This window comes from Nipponia nippon, unplaced genomic scaffold, assembly GCF_047370975.1.
Source record: "Nipponia nippon isolate SJK-2023a ecotype South Korea unplaced genomic scaffold, ASM4737097v1 scaffold_3, whole genome shotgun sequence".
NCBI classification, from domain to species: Eukaryota; Metazoa; Chordata; class Aves; order Pelecaniformes; family Threskiornithidae; genus Nipponia; species Nipponia nippon.
Genome location: NW_028262347.1, coordinates 61,503,214 through 61,522,548, shown reverse-complemented (window position 1 = coordinate 61,522,548; position 19,335 = coordinate 61,503,214). Strand labels below are relative to the sequence as shown.

The window sequence follows — 19,335 nt, the reverse complement described above, 5'->3', positions numbered from 1 at the left end:
TCTGGCAGCTGCAAAGGCCTAGGGTCCTGGCATTAGTAGGTATGACTGGCATCATGTGCTCTAGTGTCAAGTGCGTGGCAAAAAAGCATTGTTTCACAATCATTTAAAACCAGCAATGCCAGGTATAGCTCAGGCCAAACCCTGCATCACCTTCTCACTTCTACAGCTGAGAACGGTGGTAGGGGCAAGCAGTGTGCTGACTGCAAAGTTTCAGCTTTTATTATTTTCCACATACACTTCACTGTGCAGTCACTCAGACTCTTGTCCTGCCAAAAGACACTCCAAAAATGGGGAAACTGTATAATAGTTTCTTCCTGGTAGCAGTACCTGCTTATGCTGGTTTAGAGAATTCACAGAATTAGCACTTTGGGAAAGTACAGTGTGGAAGACCTTTGTTTGCTTCTTAGTGAGCAAACTGCATCTGCTGTCATTTTGATGAATCAGATTACCCGAGCAGGAAATAAGCTCCCTAAATCCACTGAATTTCTCATTTGCACATCTTATTTATGAACTTTAAACACATTATGGCTGGTTGGGAAGGTGGATTATGATGATTGGTGGTGAATTAAGAGAACTCTATGGCAATAGGGAGCTCAATGTATATTTTAACTCACTTTCAGGCTTTTATTTTTTAAGAGCTGTTTTTTTTTGAGTATCAGATTTTGACAAATCAATTTTAATGTGTTAACTTGGCTAGTGAAAATACTTTCCAGCTATATTTCGTTGTTTTGTCGTATTTTCTAATGTACATTTCATGCAGTACTGATCCCTGCCTTTTTGGTGCAGCATGAACAGTTTAATTGTGCTGGCATAAAGAAACATCCCGTAGAAAAAGACACTGTTTTCTAACAGATTGCGTCATTTTTCATGCAAGGGGTCCCTACTGCAGTTTTTGGCAAGTCAAGAAGAATACTGCAATACTGTGAGGATGTATCACAAAGGTTTCGAATATATTTTACTTTGAAGTAACGTTACCATTTTTACGGCTCTGTCAAGTTCACAGTCACTGAATATGATCAATGGTGATTTACCACCAAGTTCAAGAGAAACTTTCTTCAGATTAGTGGCTGCACTGTAAAAAATATAAATAATCATATAAAACCAACTTTTATATAACTTATTTCATTATTTCCTTTGAATCATATCTAGTGAAAACATATAAACCTCTGTTTTCCCATAGTTAGTAGAATTCTACATAAATGTAAATAACCATATGTAGTTATGCTTTCCTATTACTGCTACATGCACAATATAGCTAATAAGATACTTCAGAACTAGATTAAGCAATGTTTATTTATGAATCTTTTGCTGAGAGTACCTCTTCATGATCTGTTTACCAGTTGGTGTTGAACCAGTGAATCCAACTTTGCGAACATCTGGATGTTCAGACAGGTGCTGTCCCACTAAGCCACCTATTGGGGTGAGGAAAACAGCTTAACTGGACAGTACATAGGCAATTTTTACTACTCCAGCAGCAGCACTGTAACACAGAAAGATCTAACAATATGTCAATCAAGTACAATATCACATCCTTATTTATATTTACAGCTTTATTCATATGACTATGAAAAATCTCATATTAGTTAACTTGGATCACATTAGTGTCTCCAAATTTCCCCATCTGTCTGGACTAAAGAACTTCCTTCCTAATATGCCACTGTAGGTGGAATAATCTAATTCGTAACAGAGCCTGCCCCATACAGTTACTTTGTCACTTTTCTTCCTTAGGGGAAAGAGGAAAACGGTGACATCAAGTAACATGGTGTGGACCATGACTTACCTATAGGGACCAATACGCATCTTACCAGCTTGCTCTAGGTCTCACAGTCACATTTAAATACTTCCAAGTGATGATAAGATTAGGAGAAAAAATGAAATTTTACAATCAAGTGAAACACGTTTCTCTGTAATACATTCTTTTTCAGAGTGTTCATGCTATTTGTGTGAACTTCTTAAGGGTGGAGGCTGACAGCTCTTACTACTAGCTAGAGCCAGGTGACATACAGATTTTTCCAATTCTGTTCTGGAAATATGTGAAATCACTGTGTGACACAGATGCAAGCCTACTACCTATGAAGATACATGCACTTATGTAACAGGGCTTCAAAAAGGTAAAATGCTAGTTCACCAGTTTTAGCCTACTCTTCCCAGACCCACTCTTCCCAGAAAAATGATTAGTTGAAGTTTTACCTGAACCAGGGAGAATATTTATAACACCCTTAGGAAATCCAGCTTTAGCTGAGAGTTCTGCAAACTTCAAGGAAGTCAGAGGTGTGACCTGAGTAGAAACATTTAGATTAGATCACCTATTTTAATTAAATGCATGATGATATCTTTTACATTCAATATATCTTAATTTTGATTCAATATTCATCTTCTTACTCATGGTATTGACAAATTAAAAGTGATGGCTTCTTGCAGAAAAGAATTCATTCTTGAAAATGAGAGTAGCATCAGAGCAGAATTGAAGATAATCAGTACCTTGTATCATCATGGCAATTTGTATTATTATACATACACTTTAAAACACATGACACAGTCAACGTATGGGTACATATGACAGGTCAACCGATGGGTGAAATCCACTAGATTGCCTGAATTATTTTGCCTGATCAAACAGTGAAGGACCTGAGCCGTGTGTACTTTCCTTTTTGTTTTTACCTGAGCTGGCTTGAGTACGAGTGTGTTGCCTGCAGCCAAGCATGCTGCGCTCTTCCATGCAAGCATCATCAGTGGGTAATTCCAAGGGATAACAATTGCACAGACACTTAAGGCAGGGAAAAACAAGGACAGATTACATTTTTGATGGCAGCTTTCGAGTGGCTTTTCTGTATGTCAAGGCTGTCACTAAGAAGAAAAAATACCTACCCTATTGGCTCTTTCTTGGTGAATGTTAGATTATGGTTTGGCCGGGCCTGGTTAATTGGAATTGTAGCACCCTAAAAGACAGAGGAGGAACAAATCTTGGTACTGTTTAATCATTTGTATTACAAATATATTTGCCATATAAGTATGTTTTGGAAAGCCACAGAGCAGGCTTCAAAACCAGAAGCATTTTTGTATCAGAGAAAGGGGCAGGGATGCTCCTACTGTATGATTTCCTACTATGGATACTGTAGTCAACTCCTGATTTTCAGTTGGCTGAAATAAAAGCATAGATAACAAAAGTATGGAAGAACATAAAGTGAGGGTCTGATGGACAAAAAAAAGCTGAATGATATTCTTGATTGTGGATCTTAAAGATACTTGAGGAAATGCTGTTGAACCTGTGCCACGTGGTGTGCCATCAAGCAAACTCACCAGCCTTGGCCAGAATGTAACATAACACATGAGTCTCCGCACTTACCTGCATAATGACCACAATGACATTCTGCTCCATGAATAATCAAGAGCTGACTAAGCATGCATATCCACTGTGACACCTCAACTGATTTCTCAGGTATTTAGAGTCACATTCTAAATGCATATTCTTAATTGGAAGCAGACTGTCCTTTTGTATTGCCAGGGAGACCCATTTTAGGTAAAATTCTAATTTTGCTTTATTTTTTGATTCCCTGATTACTTTTGCTAACACTGCTTTTTGGCACTGTGTCAGCAAAAAAAAAAAAAAGTGTAGAGAAGCACTGCCATTGATTATTTCCTTTACATATTCACTTGCCTGAATTTTGTCACACCATCCAGCAAAGTATCTGAATGTTTGCACAGACATTCCAACATGGGTCTTCAAAGCTAAAGTGTACACAGCTCCTGAGTCGATAGACTCTATTGTTGCTAATTCTTCTTGATGTTCTTCCATCAGGTCTGCAAGTCTTTAATAAAAACATTACAAATCCACATCAAAGAGAAGTTACATCTAACCATTGACAGCCCAAAATGATATTTGGCATGGCAAAGAACCATAATTAAAATTGCATTCCCACTGAATTTGGAGGTGGAGCACTGCAGCCACTGCTCATTAATATCAGTAAGAGCTTGAACAATTGCCTGTTAAAGTCTGCAAATGTCTTCACATTGGCTGTAGTAGACACTGGATGAAGACATGAACAGTGAAAACTTACCTCATTGTTCAATTATGGTTTTGTAAATAAAATAATAATTAGAAAATTTGTACTCTTTTTCTGTTGTACTACAAGGAGCCAATTATAGAAAATCAGACCAGTAAGTCAAAAGCAAATACACAATAACATAAGAAATGTCAAGTAATCAAAAGCACCAAGAAGGAGTACTCAGAGTCCTAGCTTAAGATTTGGGAAACCTAGCTTCATAATGCTGTTTTGTATTGTCTGACCTTGGACTAAAATACTTAAGTGTTAGATGCGTCAAAGGCACGCAGATGTCCAAAGACAGAGCTCCCAACCTGTAATGCAAATTGAATTTTATATGCCTTGGTACCTTTGAAAATCTGGCCCGTGGTCTCCTTGGGCCTCAAGTTCTCCACCTGTTAGATTTATGAAGCAACACAGTGAGGTGTAAGACTGTAGTAAATATTATTGAGTTGATAGTAGCTATCAGAGTGTCTCAAAAATCCATCTGCGTAGACAGATACCTATACTTATGAGGAGCTCTTGTAATTTTAGTTGTTGTAGAAGTCACTTTCTAGCTCAAATAGAGTCTAATACATGGTGTTAAGGGCATGGCCTGTTGAAGCCTTAGACTGCAAGCTGCGAACTTTCACCTAGATACACTGACCGTATGCCGAACTCCTACCTAGCTACATGAAGGAAGGCCCTGAAACCGGTGCAAACCAGAAAGATAAGGTAGCCACAACCACGGCGTACGTCGTGTCGGAGACTCTGCTTTGGGGAAACCGAGGGTTGAGCCTGAGGGGAGAGAAAGCACCCGAGGGTGAGCATGTGTGTGAGCAAGGAGTCGAAAAGGGACTCCGGTCCTAGCAGTTAGTCTCGGGTGTGCGTGTGCAGCTCCCTGAATGGTGTGTGAATGCTTGGGCAGCTCCTGCTCCTTTAACGTAGTGGTCCCCTGCTCAGGCAGAAAGGTTTGTTTGCATGAATGCATTTTTACATTCAGGTCTTAGATCTCTCACATGGCAGTGAAACAGATGTATCAATGTTTTTCTTAAGCATCTGTCTGTGTTTTGGTACTCAGATGTATAATCAGTGCTCCCATGTGATTTTAAGAGCTTAACCAAGTGCATTTTAGATCCTGTAAAGAGTGTTAAAAACTGGGTGTGAAAACTATTTTTCTATTTTGTAAATTCTGCCCATTTAAGGCATTTGCAGAGATGTGGAAAAATGCTCTTTAATAGTTGTTTTAACTGTATCTTGGAGACCCAGCTACAGGTCAGGGCATCAGCAGTAGCGTGTAAAAGAACAGATATGGCATGCCAGGGACAAAGGAGAAAGTTCCATTTAATGCATGCCTAATATCTTCTATTAATGATTCCTTAAGACAAAGCAGCAGAGCTAGGGGCTTTAATGGTACAAACCTTACCTCCGGCTCAGCACTCAAAAACTCTAGCTTGAACAGAGACAGAGAAAAGGGGGCCTTGTTTAAATTAAGGTGGACCAGAGAGATACTTATTCATACTGGGGAAGGTTTGCAACATGAACACTCTGGTATAGCTATCCTAGAGAGCCAGTAGCCTAAGCAGAGAAGAGTTTAATTCAGGCATAATCTATGCAGTGTAGGGGAGTTACATTTTCCATATGCCTAACATAGTCACGCTTGCAAATCTTTCAAGTGTAAAACACAGAGCAGTGGTTCTACGACCTTAAAAGTTTCTCTTCAGCAGAGTTAACTTGGGCTCTCAAGCGCTCTATGTTCCTAATACAAATTAAACCCAAGTTTGTACATGCTTTGGATCTGTGCACACTTGTGAAAAATTTAAGTGATCGACCATATTTAATTTTGAGTGCTGACTCGCCCATTTTCTGTTGTGATGATTACTCAACTTTTTTACAGTCCCGCAGGCCGTTTTCAAAGGCCTGGTCACATACTTTATGAGACGAGTAGAATTTTCAGTTTTTCTTTCATTCTCTTTTGCTAAGATGCCTGCAATGTCTTGTAAAACATGGCATTTTTTTAATACTTTTTTATTTCTAATTACATCTACTTGGTCCATATGGATACGGTAAAAAAAGGAGAGGGGAACTTATATCCAAGGCATTCAACAAAGCAAAAATTACAGCTATATTAATGTGATAAAAAATGACCTGCTGCTTACACTACAGCGGGGAGAGACCCATGTTTCCCAAGTGCAACATTACATTTTGCCAGGCTCCTCTTCCTTAGCTGCCAGAGCACAGACGTGCAACGGATTCCCTACTCCTTACTGTCTTGCTAGGCTAAGCCCAGCCTTATGAGGACAGGATCATCTTCTAGTTGCATATTCGAAACCTCTGAATCAGCTGGATCTTCAGTTTCCAAGTCCTCACTGAAGTTATGCAGAGAGCAGTGTGCAACAAGAAAAGGAAGGGCAGTGAGCCACCCCTGCACCCAACCAAACTGCCAGACTCTCTTGCCATCCAAACGCATAGCCTGCTACCATCCTGCAGCTGCTCAGCATGTAACTGATCCTTCTGCTGCTGTCTATTCTGGTGTTCAGGGCTAGCCTCCTGGCACAGCGCGATAAAGGCTTAATACAGCAGCGGTTATGGGCACACTATTGAAGATTATATTTTTTGAAGGTGAAAAGAATTCCTTCTCTTCCCTATAAATAAATATGCAGTCTCCTCAGCACAATTAACTTGGCCAGGACATCCAGTAATAATGTTGATGAGCCTGCAGACTACACCCTGCAGAAGAACGGTGTTTGATACACAGGACCTACTCCTTCATGTGTTCCTTGGGGCAGGAAGTTTCAGCTCTGTTCAAGATCCTAACTTCTTTAAAGCCAGCTGCTATATGTCAAGCACAGTAACAAAGCTCTCCACCTACTGAACAGGAACAGAATTTGCCCAGTACACCTCCTCCTCTCTGCTGACAATTGATTTTCCATCATCACATTAGCTAAATGTGGACCTGCGGCAATCAGGAGTAGCAATCTGCTGCTTTACTCATCTCTACTACACTTACTCATTTTTATGTTCTGGAAAAGAAAAAGCAGTGAAAACTCTTCATGTACCTCCACAAAAGAGGTTTTCTTTATAGGGAAGCTCTGGAGCTTCTTGTCATCCCATGTGTGCAAGACAGTGTTCTCCTTGTGCTTGCTGTAAGGCACCAGAAGCATCATGCTGCATACGGAGAGTCGATAGTAATTGGGCTTTTATTAGCTGCCTCCAGTACCACCCTCACAATACACAGCCAGCATCATCATCCTTCCAAGACCACCTCTTGCCCTTCAAGGATCAGAAACCACCACTAAAATACAATTCACTCAGCATAACCTCTGTTTATCTTCTGAAACAATAACAACACGGCCAAAAAAAGAACCAGGCATTATCTAGGGTTGACACAATGAAACAGATACAAATAAGAAATACTGAGCTGGAAGTGTCTCAGATAAATGTGGGATTCAGCTTAGAGTGTTTCTACACAGGACAATTCCTCCACAACAGACCACATCACATCTCCTAGAGTGGGTCTTTAGCTAGGTGAGAAGTATGCTGGGATATGATCCTGGAAAATCTAGCATCAGTTACAGTGTATTTCAAAATTAGTGGCAATGTGGCTGTATGTTTACCGTATGGAGCGCAGATGCAGGCAGGCTTAGAAAGGTCAAAAGTCTCTGCCTACCTAACCTAGGTAGACTCTGACTGTAAAACTTAGCCTCATTTATTCAGAAGGATTTGGACTTTACAAGGGAATTTTCAACCTTTGCAACAAAAAGCATATAGATTAAATGAAGCCATCAAGTATTTAAAAAACATTTTCCTTCAATTCTTTGTTTCCATTCATAAATAATTAAAAAAAATGGTAGCAGTGAGACATCACAAGATTTCTCTCTGCCACAAGAAAGGTTAGCCAGCTAAGACCCGAAGCGAGTACACTGAAGTAAATTAGGGGATGAAAAGACGGCTAATCTGATTCCTCTGACAGTGAGATTATGAATATCCATCATATTCAGAAAATGTATGCAACAATTCTTCAGAGGAATAAAACAATGAGATTTAAGAAAACAAAACAAACACAGGCTGCCTTTCACATACCTGTACATGAGTCGCCCTCTTTCCCTTGCATTCATTCTTCCCCATTCACCATTTTCAAATGCTTCCTTTGCTGCCGCCACTGCCTTGTCAACATCAGCCAATGAAGCAGAAGACACACTGGCTATTATCTGTCCAAAGGTAGCATTGTGTTAGCTCAAACTAAAATGCTGGGATGCAGAGCGTTACTCCTTCCTCCTAAACTTCTTGGCTGGGTATAAGCAAATACTTAGTATCCTCAACCCCAGCAGCTGGCATGGGTGAGTCAGGCCGCAAAAAGTTCAGAAACAATTGAGGTTGCAGAATTTGGAGGACACTGCAGGGACTCTGATTCCTAGATCTATCTTCTTCTTCACGTCAGGGTGCATCATCCTACTTGATTTCACTCTCTCTTTCCAGATGTAAAATCAATGTGATATTATAAAAGTTGGAAGTCTTTCTATGTGGTATTATGATCTAATATCCAAACATGCTAAAATGATTCCTGCATGTTCCATTTCTTAGGAATGGAGCTTCTGTTACCATAAGGCACCATATACACATAGTATTTTATGACGATTGTGGTCTATAAATACACACATCATAAATTCTAACACAGAATTGTTACGACTTTTATTCAACTCCATGATGAGTTTCAGGAAAAGTACCAGAGTCTGACTTCATGATAGTGAAATTTGTGGTATTGGTTTCAGCAGAATTTATTTATTCCAGAATTAAATGGCAATTACACGGACATCTGAACCACTACTCTTATTTATAATTCATAGTTATGAGTTGCTCAACAAAGATTCAATAGTTCAGGACTGAAGTGCAACTGCATATATTTTTGTATTGAAGAGTCATTTTTCTTACTGGGAATTTAAAGGGACATTTTAAAGTTACACTCGTCCAAAGACACCAGATTTGTAAAAAAAGTAAAATAAAAACTGAAGATGATGACTGACAGGAAATATATAAAATATCCTAAAAGAAATACCTCTTCAGCAACTAAACTATAGCAATTTTTGTTTGCAAAGATAAACAAGAATGAAATCAGGTAAAACATAGAGCTGGGTATGGAAACTGACATAATAGCTGAAGTGGAAGTAGGTTATTTTTACTGTGCAGCTTGACTGAAATGCAAAAACTGTAAAATATACAGACTGAGAAGTAAATTGAAATTTCAAATTATTTCTAAGGGTTGTTTAATGTGTACTGTATGGTTTTGAAATTGGCAATATTCAGTTAGTGGTTCAGATTTTTTAACAGGCAAAGAAATTGAAATAAGCTGGTATTGATCATATTTAGAAATTACTCACTGATCCATCTGCTGGATTTATAGTGTCATATGTTTTTTCATCATCAGCATTTATAAATTGCCCATTTATGAAACACTGGTATGGCATATTCACCGTCATGTTGTTCACATTTTTTGAAACCTAAGAGTGAAATAAACAACAAATTAATTTAAACTTTTAATAACTAGGATTTTTATGTAGCTTAACAAGCTTTGATATCTACAGCCAACATCCAGTCACATTTTACAATGTATATATGGCTCTTAGAAGTGGACAAAAGAGTAATATGAAATGGAAATCATGTTCTCCCTGAACACCAATGACCACACTCTGAGACAGTTAAGCAGATTTCAGCATTTTTTATCACTGGATCTCTACGTTCAAACCAATACTAAACCCTGATTAAGGCTGGTCCTAGTGGACTTCAATCAAACGCATAATTCCCAAATTCAAGAAATCCTGACTTGCTTAATGACTTAAAAACCACGCAATCCTCCTTTCACACAAAGTTTTCGAACAGACTGTTTGCCTCAGGAGAGCAGCAGGTCTAGAACCTTTATGACTGAAGCATACTGGCAGGAGAGTACAAGGGAGATAGGAGTATCTGCCCGTGTGCAATCTACTCTACCGCGTGTTCTTGATCTCCTGGTTTCTGGTACACTTCAAGTGACATTACATATACACTTCCATTCCAAAATGCAAATATATAAAAGCTGCAAAGAAAAAGTCACAAAGAAGAGTTTGTATGACCAAACATTTGTTTGCTTTTCCTACTGCATCAAGCAGTCTAACAAAATGCATTGCTACCCTCCCCCAAAAAACAAGAAAAAATAAGCACTGAAGGCAAAATAAAAGGTCTTACATAATCAATGACTAACTCTTCTTCTTTGTCTTCTCCTCTGAATTTTCTGACAGCCATTTGAATAAAGTCTGCAAACTTAGTGGCCATATACACATCTTCATTCTGTAGTTGAAGTCCGCTATATTTCTGTTTGATCTCTTCTAGCATTCTAAAGATTTTGAAGAAAGAATAAGTTTAATTACAAATGAAAGAATTATTCAGATAACTGAATCATTAGAAGGTCAAAAGGGGTCAAAACTGGGCACCAGTTTGTATGCATGTGAATATGTGTGTGTGTTTCTCTGACAACAGCGGCATAGAAGTTGCGCATTTTACTGAAATGTTGGTTTAATTGCGGGTGTTATGGAAAAGAAAATGTCAGTTCTGGAATACTTTTAGGTAAACTTTTGGAAATAAATGACAAATAGCATTGATTGATTGATTGATAAAACAGTATATGGGACTACTCTAATCAATACATGGAGGACATTCAGAGCTCTATGAGACTGGTAAGCAAGAAGGACAACAATCAGTTTGTTAAATTAAAAAACAGCTGAAATGCCGGTCATATTATGGCCTGGGATAACTGAGTTGCAAAAAGAAGGTAGCTGAGGTGACCCAACACAGCATGAACTCAGTGCACTTGTAAGCAGAGGCTCAATTCTTCTGTGAAAGGCGCCTTCTTCCCTCTGGGGAGTTCTTTGCTCAGCTTCCCAGCCAGCCCCCTGCTCTTGAGATACCTGTCACTGCATGCAGACAGGTTTGAGCATCACCATGCTCCCCCATGTGGCTGATGTTCCTGAAGTTAAGGGGAATTTTCCTCCAATAGGAAGAGCAGGATTATGTCAGTATCTCCTAATTTTGGGAGCAGAACCGTACCACATTTTCAAAGGTAGGAAAGGGAACAGTTAGAGTATTGGAAAATATAGGGGGATTTTTTTTAAACACTACTTGATCCACCCTGATTTAAAAGCACCATGACAACTTTGTTTCCATTAACTTTGGCTTCTAAATTTTGTTATTTTGAATATTTGTTACCTGACAACATGCATAGAGGATGCTCCAGATTTGAAGAAGTCTGTGGAATCCTCAATTACAGCAACATTGCTCAAAATTCCCTTCCAAATAGCCTAACAATACATAAAAATAATGGAGGCAATAATGAATAATCCTCTAATTGCAAGAAGTATTTATCAAACCATATTTTCTATGGTATCTGTGCCTACAACATGTATTATTTCAAAGGATTCTAAGACAGAAAATTACTTTAAAAGGGTCTCGAACTGTCTACAGACCTGATGTTAGCCAATAAATTCTTCAGCATAATTAGCTTATCAAAAAGGATTATTCTGTCCATAATAATTTCACCTTATCAGGCAAGAAACCTGAATGGTACAATGCTAATAATTTTCAGGCCCATTTTTTTTAAGATCTTTTTCCTCCAAATAATAACTTCCCATTGCATTATGGAATACGTCGTCAGCAGAGGCAAGGACAGCCTGGAGCTTGTGACTGGATTGATGACACTTCTGGCACCTGGGCAGAGCTGAGAAGTAGTTTAAGCTGCATGCATGAGATGGAGATTTCCGCTAACATGCATAGTGAAATAACTGGTAACGTAATATTTCAATTATTTATAACTAAGTTTCAGAGTTAGCAGGTAGTGTCATAAACTGAAGAATTTATATTTCTTTTTTCTATTGTCTCAGTCAATCAACAGCTCCAGGCAGCTGTTAGGTTGGTGGCAAGCAGATTCAAGGTAATCTTGAAGCAGCAGTTTAAAATATTAGTGCATCAAGCTGCCTGACCTGTGCCAAAAGTTATTGACCCTGTAGCAGAGTTAGCAGAAGGGAAGACATCTGTGATTCTCTTGCTCTGGCAGAAAACTTTAATGACAAATGTGGCTTTCAGCTAAGCCTCTCACACTCACTACAGAGGGATGGATTACATGAGGGGGCAGCAAAGTGCCTCTCTGGCTATGAGAGCTTTCTGCTCCGGCTGCCCCATTGCTGCATCCCTCTGCCACCTAGCCCCCGTGTGTGGTTGTGGAAGAAGAGAGCGCACACAGGTACAGGGATAAAATTGCTGCTTTTCTCTTTCAGATTGCTGTTCGAAGACTCTCTGGAGCTTGTCCAACAGGACCACTCTGAACACATCCTAGTGAGTAACACCACAGTGAAGAAAGGATTTCAGAACAGTCCAAGTCTGTCAGTGTTGAAAGCCTCACTGTTGCGAGGCGAAGGTCCATTTGTTTTTCCTCACTCCCACCTTCATCATTCATAAATGTTTACCATAACTGACCCTGCAGTCACTGTCTTTGTATCACTTGTGTCTGAAAGAAAACTTTCTAAAGTGATGTGTAAGTACTCTAGTGAATTCCCAGTTCCACCTGAATTAATGTCAATAACTAAAGATTCAACCCCATACTCTTTGAGTACATTTTATCAAAAAACAATGTGCATGGCTAAATAAAAGATATGCCTTGCCTATAATGAGCAGTATATAATGCTTTTGTCTGAAGTAGTATCCTACTAAAGCAGTTTATTGAATTACCCTAATATCTTCTGCCATCTTTTTCTCCTCCTCTGTAAGTTCCAGGGCAGTCGTTTCATCAGCAGAGAAGTATTTAGATGCAGGGATCATTTTTCCATCCTCAAACTGCAGATTTCTCACTAGTACCTGAAAAATGAGAGGATAGGATTTTAAATTATCTGGGAGTCAATACATCCTTGTGTGAAGAGTTTTTAGGCATTAACATGGTTATTGCAATAGTAAAATGAATGACTTCCAGGAAAGCTGCTATGATGCAGGTAATTTAACACAGGACACTCCTACCTGTCTTTCAGATTCTCTCCTAGTATTAGTACATTTTAATCCATATTGGAAATGAACATGGATTGAGTGAGAAGCAAAACATTAATGGCTTCTCTATAGGATGTCAGAGGATTGATGAACTCCAAGTGAATTAGCTGTCTGTCATTAGCAGCTGGATTTGTACAGCCTGACAATTCTACACTACTTGCACTTCTTGCTAAAGTTATTCCATCCAGGCTCATGTCTGCCAGGGTGAGCACTTACCATCTTCCCATCATTACCAAAAATGACTAGACCATTCTTGGTTACAAGTCCAGGTCTTGAAGCACCTTTTATTGCCAGCTCTTGTCCAGCAGGCACTGAAGCATCAAGTAATGATGACCCATAAAAAGTAACCACCTAAAAAGAAATAGAATTAGAAGTGCACAGATTCTAAACATGCTCTAAAATTCTAATAATGAAATGATACTATTTTGAAGCTTTAATAAAATATAAATAAAATATAAGTACCCACACAGGGAAAACAGGTTCCAACATTATTTCTGTATCTTTACAACCCAAGACATGCAAAACTTTGCAAGCTGCCAAAGCCTGCAAAGCTGCTTAGCTGTAAGAATGTGCATGCTGGAACCAGTGCAGAAAGGGAAGCAGCTTTTGTCAGTGCATGCCCAAAGTGAGAGACCGGCAGAAGCCTGACTGTGACTGGTGGAGTCCTGCTCTTGCTCCCAGGCTGGCAATGCTGAACACTGCCTCTCTCTCGGGCTCTCCTGTTCTTTCTGGGCTCTCAAATCAGCAACAGTTCCTGGACTTTAAGGCAGAACCAGGCTTTTTAGAGCAGCCTAGCAGCTGATGGCTAATAGTTAAGTAACAACATCTGGACATCACAGCCAGGAAAGGTAAGGTGGTTTTAAAAATATTCTATGCAAGTACAATGTGGATCAAATGTATAGTACTTTTAATACATTGAAAGGAAGTAGTTGGTTTTGGATAAAATGAGATATATTTATTTATGCAAATTATCTAGGCCCAAATCTCTTTAAAATAAGACCTTTGTTATTTCAGTAGCTCACAGTGTTTCATTTTGCTGTTCATACTGTGATGTTGCCCACTGTACAGCATGGGTTGCATTATACTGTAATGCATGCCTACTTCCCAAAATGACTGGCACAGTCTGGTTCTGCCCTTCTTACTTATTGCTTTGTACTGTGCCCAATTTTTTTTTTCAGATATTGCTCTTATCTTTCTTTGAATTAAATGGATCTATCATAAAAAAAAAAAATCTGAACTACTGTGTTCTCTACATTTGTTTAGGTGCCTGTTCTAGATATATACAAAACATATAGTCATCAAATGAGACCTACTCCAATGTAACTCTCACTCATATTCACCTGTATGCAGACACCTTTAATTTTATAATAAAAAAGGTCAAAAAGAGGGTATAGAAAAGAAGAGTATTCTTCTGGTTTTCAGAGCATACCTGGCCATCTATTGTTGCCCATGCTCCGGGCACTTTATCATGCCCTCGAATCCAATTGTGCAAAGCTGCTGCAGGTTGGTCCCAGGAGATCTAGGAAATCAAGACATGCTAGCTAATTCTTCTCCGCTTAGTTATAAATAGAGTTAGTAATGTTCTCCTATATAAGAATTACAATTTCTCCCTCCTTCTCTTTCAACCATTCATTTATTTAAGAACACAGAAGGGGTCTGGTCTAGTGAAGGAAGATCAGTGATCTCTGGGTGGCTAATCATCAAAGACCTATCAAATGGGAAGCTCTTAGCACTTCTGTGTTCTGTGCAGCCTATATCTTTTCATAGATTCTCCTTCTCACACTAATATAATGAAAATATAACTCTTTCTACTAGGTATTAATTCATAAATAATTAATATTATGATTAACAAATTTAATAAGCACAGTATAAATATAAATAAGCATATGTCTGGTGTATCACCTTCTGCTGAAAATTATCTATTTATTGCTTGCATACTAAGTTCTTTAATAAATCTGCATGCTTTTATTAAAATACTTTCTAATAATTTACTAACCCTTTATAAATTGTTTCATAAATGGAATCCCCACTACAACTTGCAATTCCTGCAAGACTCTGAGGAAAATGGAAATAATGTTTTGTTAAGAATGTAATATATATTTAATACGTAACACCAGTGAAAATGTATTCCTTTATCTTTGCAGTATTGTGAGTATATGTACAAAATGAATTAAAGGAAGTATCAGAATAGCTATTAAATAACAAAACTCGGGTACCCAGCATCCTTCTTAGTTTAAGCACAAAGAATATTTAAAAGCAAGTTATAAGCCAATGAGAATAGTTTTACAGCAAGGAGATTAAGCTAGTTCTCTCCAAGGAAGCTCTTTATATATTATATTCAAGGGATGAATAAAAATATCCTTATGTGAAGCTATTTGTTTCTAAGGTAAGTCAGGAATTGAAATACGATAAAAAGTATCATCTATAATATTTCAGGTGGAAAGGACTACATTCACCACAGACAAGTGACTGAAATTGTTGGAATAATTTTTACTTTTTCTTTAGTTTTTTTTAAACTTTTGCACTGTTCTAGAAAAGGAAAAGAAGGTATTACAGGCAGCATTCACTATCATTTTGTGGTGGCCGTCCCAGCCACAAGGAAGATCCAGCTAATGCAGTGCAGGTGTTTAAATAATATAATTCTTACATGGGTGTTCAAATAATTTTTTTCTCTGTGGCTTGTTTACGTGACTTATATTTTTTTTTTCGTGGTACCAACAGGAAAGGTGCCAACACTTGCTTTTCCTAACATCAAATCTATTTCTGGTAGAGAATTTAGTATGCACTGTGTTCAGTTTTGGGCCCCTCACTATAAGAAGGACATTGAGGTGCTGGAGCGTGTCCAGAGAAGGGCAATGAAGTTGGTGAAGGGTCTGGAGCACAAGTCTTATGAGGAGCGGCTGAGGGAGCTGGGGTTGTTCAGTTTGGAGAACAGGTGGCTGAGGGGAGACCTTATCGCTCTCTACAACTACCTGAAAGGAGGTTGTAGCGAGGTGGGGGTCGGTCTCTTCTCCCAAGTAACAAGTGATAGGACAAGAGGAAATGGCCTCAAGTTGTGCCAGGGAGATTTAGATAAGATATTAGGAAAAATTTCTTCACAGAGAGAGTGGTAGGCATTGGGACAGGCTGCCCAGGGAAGTGGTGCAATCACAGTCCCTGGAAGTATTCAAAAAACGTGCGGACATGGTGCTTAGGGACATGGTTTAAAGGTGGACCAGGCAGTTAGGTTAACAGGTTGGACTCGATGATCCCAGAGGTCCTTTCCAACCTTAACGATTCTATGATTCTATGTTGGTAAACAGAGAGAGCTATCTCCATTCAATGCTGTATTTAAAAGCATGGTAACATATTAGGAATCCACTCAAGGTGCTACTGCCATCTAGCTGTGTGTAGATGATCCCAAGTAGGAAATCAAGTTTGTAAATATATCTAACTGCTGAAAGGGAATAGGAACTTAACCTGGGGCTCCATTACATGCATCCTTGGAGTTATCCCAGGAATAAGAGGTGGGGAAACAACTGAGTTAAAATTCATGTTAACTTGATATCACTACTATTGTAATCTGAGTTAGTAACAACCTTTCTAGTGATATGCACAAAACACAGTGTTATTTAACACTACCTCTGCATTTTCCTTTTTCTGGATCCCTTCATATGTTGCCCCTTCTTTAGGCTGAGGTATACGAGGGGCCTTACCATCAGCAATTAGATGTACAGCTTCCACCTAAGTGAAAAAGGAACAGATTTAATGTTAGCTTGGTTCACCTTTTTTCCTCAGTCATACTTGTGAATGACAGCAAAAGACCTTCTGCCACAAGGAGAACTGGTTTATTTTTAAAACCTAGTATTTCCAAAACCTACGGGACCAATGTTGCACTGATTAACACACATATATGCTTAAACTTCTTTGACAAAAGAAATAGCCTCAGAAATTTGATGGGAGTACCTAGTCACCAAACTATAGCAGCTACCTAAATTCTGCAGGACCAGAATGTGGCTCTGTATGACTGCATTCAACTCTTTTCCTTCTTCTTTCTGCAAAAAGTTATTTCTCTGCATTTACATGGGAGAGAAAAAATTTCTCTCATGATCCATGCTGAGCATTTTTTATGCATTTTCTTTTCTTCATTTTAAAACAAAACAAAAAGGACAAGCATACAAATCCAAAGCCAATCCACCAGGGCTCTGAATTTAAAACACCATCCCCCTTTTTTTTCACCCCCCCCCCCCCACACTTTCTGTTCTTTCTGAGCCTGTAAAAAATTTCACCTTGTAAAAACATTCAAGAAATCTGTGGAAAGAGCTACATTCCAGACAAATCTGACTTCTTGCCTTCTGTGGAAACAGGATATGCTCTGCTTGCTGCCAGCAACAAATATTCTGAGGCCACCTCCTCAGCTGTTGTGAAGCAGCACAGCTCCACCAAAGTCTAGGATTCGGCTGAGCACCATAAGCTCTGTCCTTCCAAATGTACGCATCTTGTTTATATTTCTTTTACTTTCAAACTCCAGCAGATGCTTTTCTTTTCCTCTTAAAATGTTGATATTTGGTACAGCTAAACATACCATAGCCTTTATTCCTTCTGGGAACAGAAACCGGTTATACAGGTCATCCACAGTATCATTTTGGCCAACATCACATTCTCGCTGCAGAAGTATTGGTCCAGTGTCCAAACCATCATCAGCCCAAAAAATAGTAAATCCTGCTTTCTTATCTCCTTGAATTAAAGTCCTGGACATAAAAAAAAATCTTACAGTAAATACAGACAGTATGAAAGTAGTCAGGGATATCAACCCATCTGTTACACATTCATTTGCTTTAGGTAGATAGAAAATCCTAACTGTCTTCAATACTAGTTTCATTGCTCATTTCATAGTCAGAAACTCAGTTTTGATTCTGTTGATATGTGGTTTCCACAAAGTGACATCAGAAATGCTGGAACTGAATCCAGTGTGTCTATCAAACAGTTCACTGTGATAATTATTTTTAAAGTATTATTAGTGGTAAGACACACAAAGCAAAAGGTGTGCAATAGTTATGACATAATTTGAAAGATGGAAGCATCTAGACAGCATATTATCTGAATAATTCATAGTTTACTGTAATTAGCTAAGCCTCACAACTTATCTGTAGGTCAGCAAGGGAAGTACAGCTGTCCACAGCTGAAAAAGCGTTAAACTCAGAGTGGAAAATGATGGATATGCAACTGTTTAAGGAAAAGTTATTAAGGGAATTTATATCCAGCCAGATTCTCAGCTGCTTTGAATGAACATAGCATAGCACTGCTTACAATAGACCTATGCCAATTTACATCAGCTCAGGATCTGCCTCTGAATCTGAAGGGAACTTCAGCCACTTAGATTTCCAGTTCTCCTTTGGAGCTCCATGTGCCTCAGAATGATGTATAACCAAACAGAAGTGTGTTTAAGGGAGCAGCCAGAAATGGAGATATATCTTTCCTACATGCTTTTAACCATTTGTCTGCATGCAAACATCAGTGCTATTATCTGTAAGACATATCTCGTGTAAGTATTCCCTTCGCATGTTGTAACAGGATCATCTGTCTTATACACATGAAAAATCACTATTAAGTGTAAGCACTGAAAACTACATTATTAAAAGGAGTAAAGCACACATTTGTGCAGAACAAGGGACAAACTCTAAAGACAACTGAAAAAGTTGGCAGCTTCACAAAAGTGAAAGCTTACAAAAGTTTGGCTAGCCTGTATAATATCTTTCACACATTTAGGCAGCATCTAAAGATCTCAGGACAACAGCCTTTACCTGAGAAGGGCAGAAGCAGATGCTTAGAGAAGGAATATATAAAATAGGGCAAGACTCGGTGATACACCATTGGGATACATTCCCATTTCTGGAAACCTTCACCTCAGATACTTCCTGAAAGAGAGTTTGTATCTACATCTTCCTGTGGAATAGATCTTGATGAACTTTTCCTCCATGAAAACATCCTTTGAGAGCTCTCTAGATGTGCAGTTCCACAGTTTAATAATGGACTGCATGGAGTAAAAGTACCTCCTTTTTTAGTCAAGTTCTGCTATCTGATCTCTTTGCTGACTGCCCCCTAACTTTTGATCAAGAATGAACAATCGTTCCTTATTCACCTTCCCATGTCTTTCATGGCTTAATACACTGCTGGCGTATTTCCTTCCCAATGACCTCTTTTCTAACCTGAAGACTCCCAGATTTCTCTCCCATCATGTGGAAGCTGTTCTGTACCTTTGACCATCTTTCTT

General features: G+C 38.7%; 1 protein-coding gene across 4 annotated transcripts in view; it reads right to left on the bottom strand.

The window, feature by feature from the left end:
- The window catches only part of ALDH1L2 (aldehyde dehydrogenase 1 family member L2), a 44,235-nt gene that overhangs the window by 7,024 nt on the left and 17,876 nt on the right, over positions 1 to 19,335 (bottom strand). For all 4 annotated transcript variants that reach the window (XM_087766430.1, XM_087766431.1, XM_087766432.1 and 1 more), the window contains 15 exons: positions 17,647 to 17,812; positions 16,704 to 16,805; positions 14,512 to 14,601; positions 13,299 to 13,433; positions 12,774 to 12,899; positions 11,259 to 11,350; positions 10,242 to 10,389; positions 9,401 to 9,520; positions 8,106 to 8,233; positions 3,659 to 3,809; positions 2,869 to 2,939; positions 2,662 to 2,767; positions 2,191 to 2,278; positions 1,319 to 1,412; positions 976 to 1,072 (listed from right to left, as the gene is read on the bottom strand). In XM_087766430.1, the coding sequence (XP_087622556.1) occupies positions 976 to 1,072; positions 1,319 to 1,412; positions 2,191 to 2,278; positions 2,662 to 2,767; positions 2,869 to 2,939; positions 3,659 to 3,809; positions 8,106 to 8,233; positions 9,401 to 9,520; positions 10,242 to 10,389; positions 11,259 to 11,350; positions 12,774 to 12,899; positions 13,299 to 13,433; positions 14,512 to 14,601; positions 16,704 to 16,805; positions 17,647 to 17,812 (1,714 nt within the window). The remainder of the gene's footprint in view (positions 1 to 975; positions 1,073 to 1,318; positions 1,413 to 2,190; positions 2,279 to 2,661; positions 2,768 to 2,868; positions 2,940 to 3,658; positions 3,810 to 8,105; positions 8,234 to 9,400; positions 9,521 to 10,241; positions 10,390 to 11,258; positions 11,351 to 12,773; positions 12,900 to 13,298; positions 13,434 to 14,511; positions 14,602 to 16,703; positions 16,806 to 17,646; positions 17,813 to 19,335) is intronic.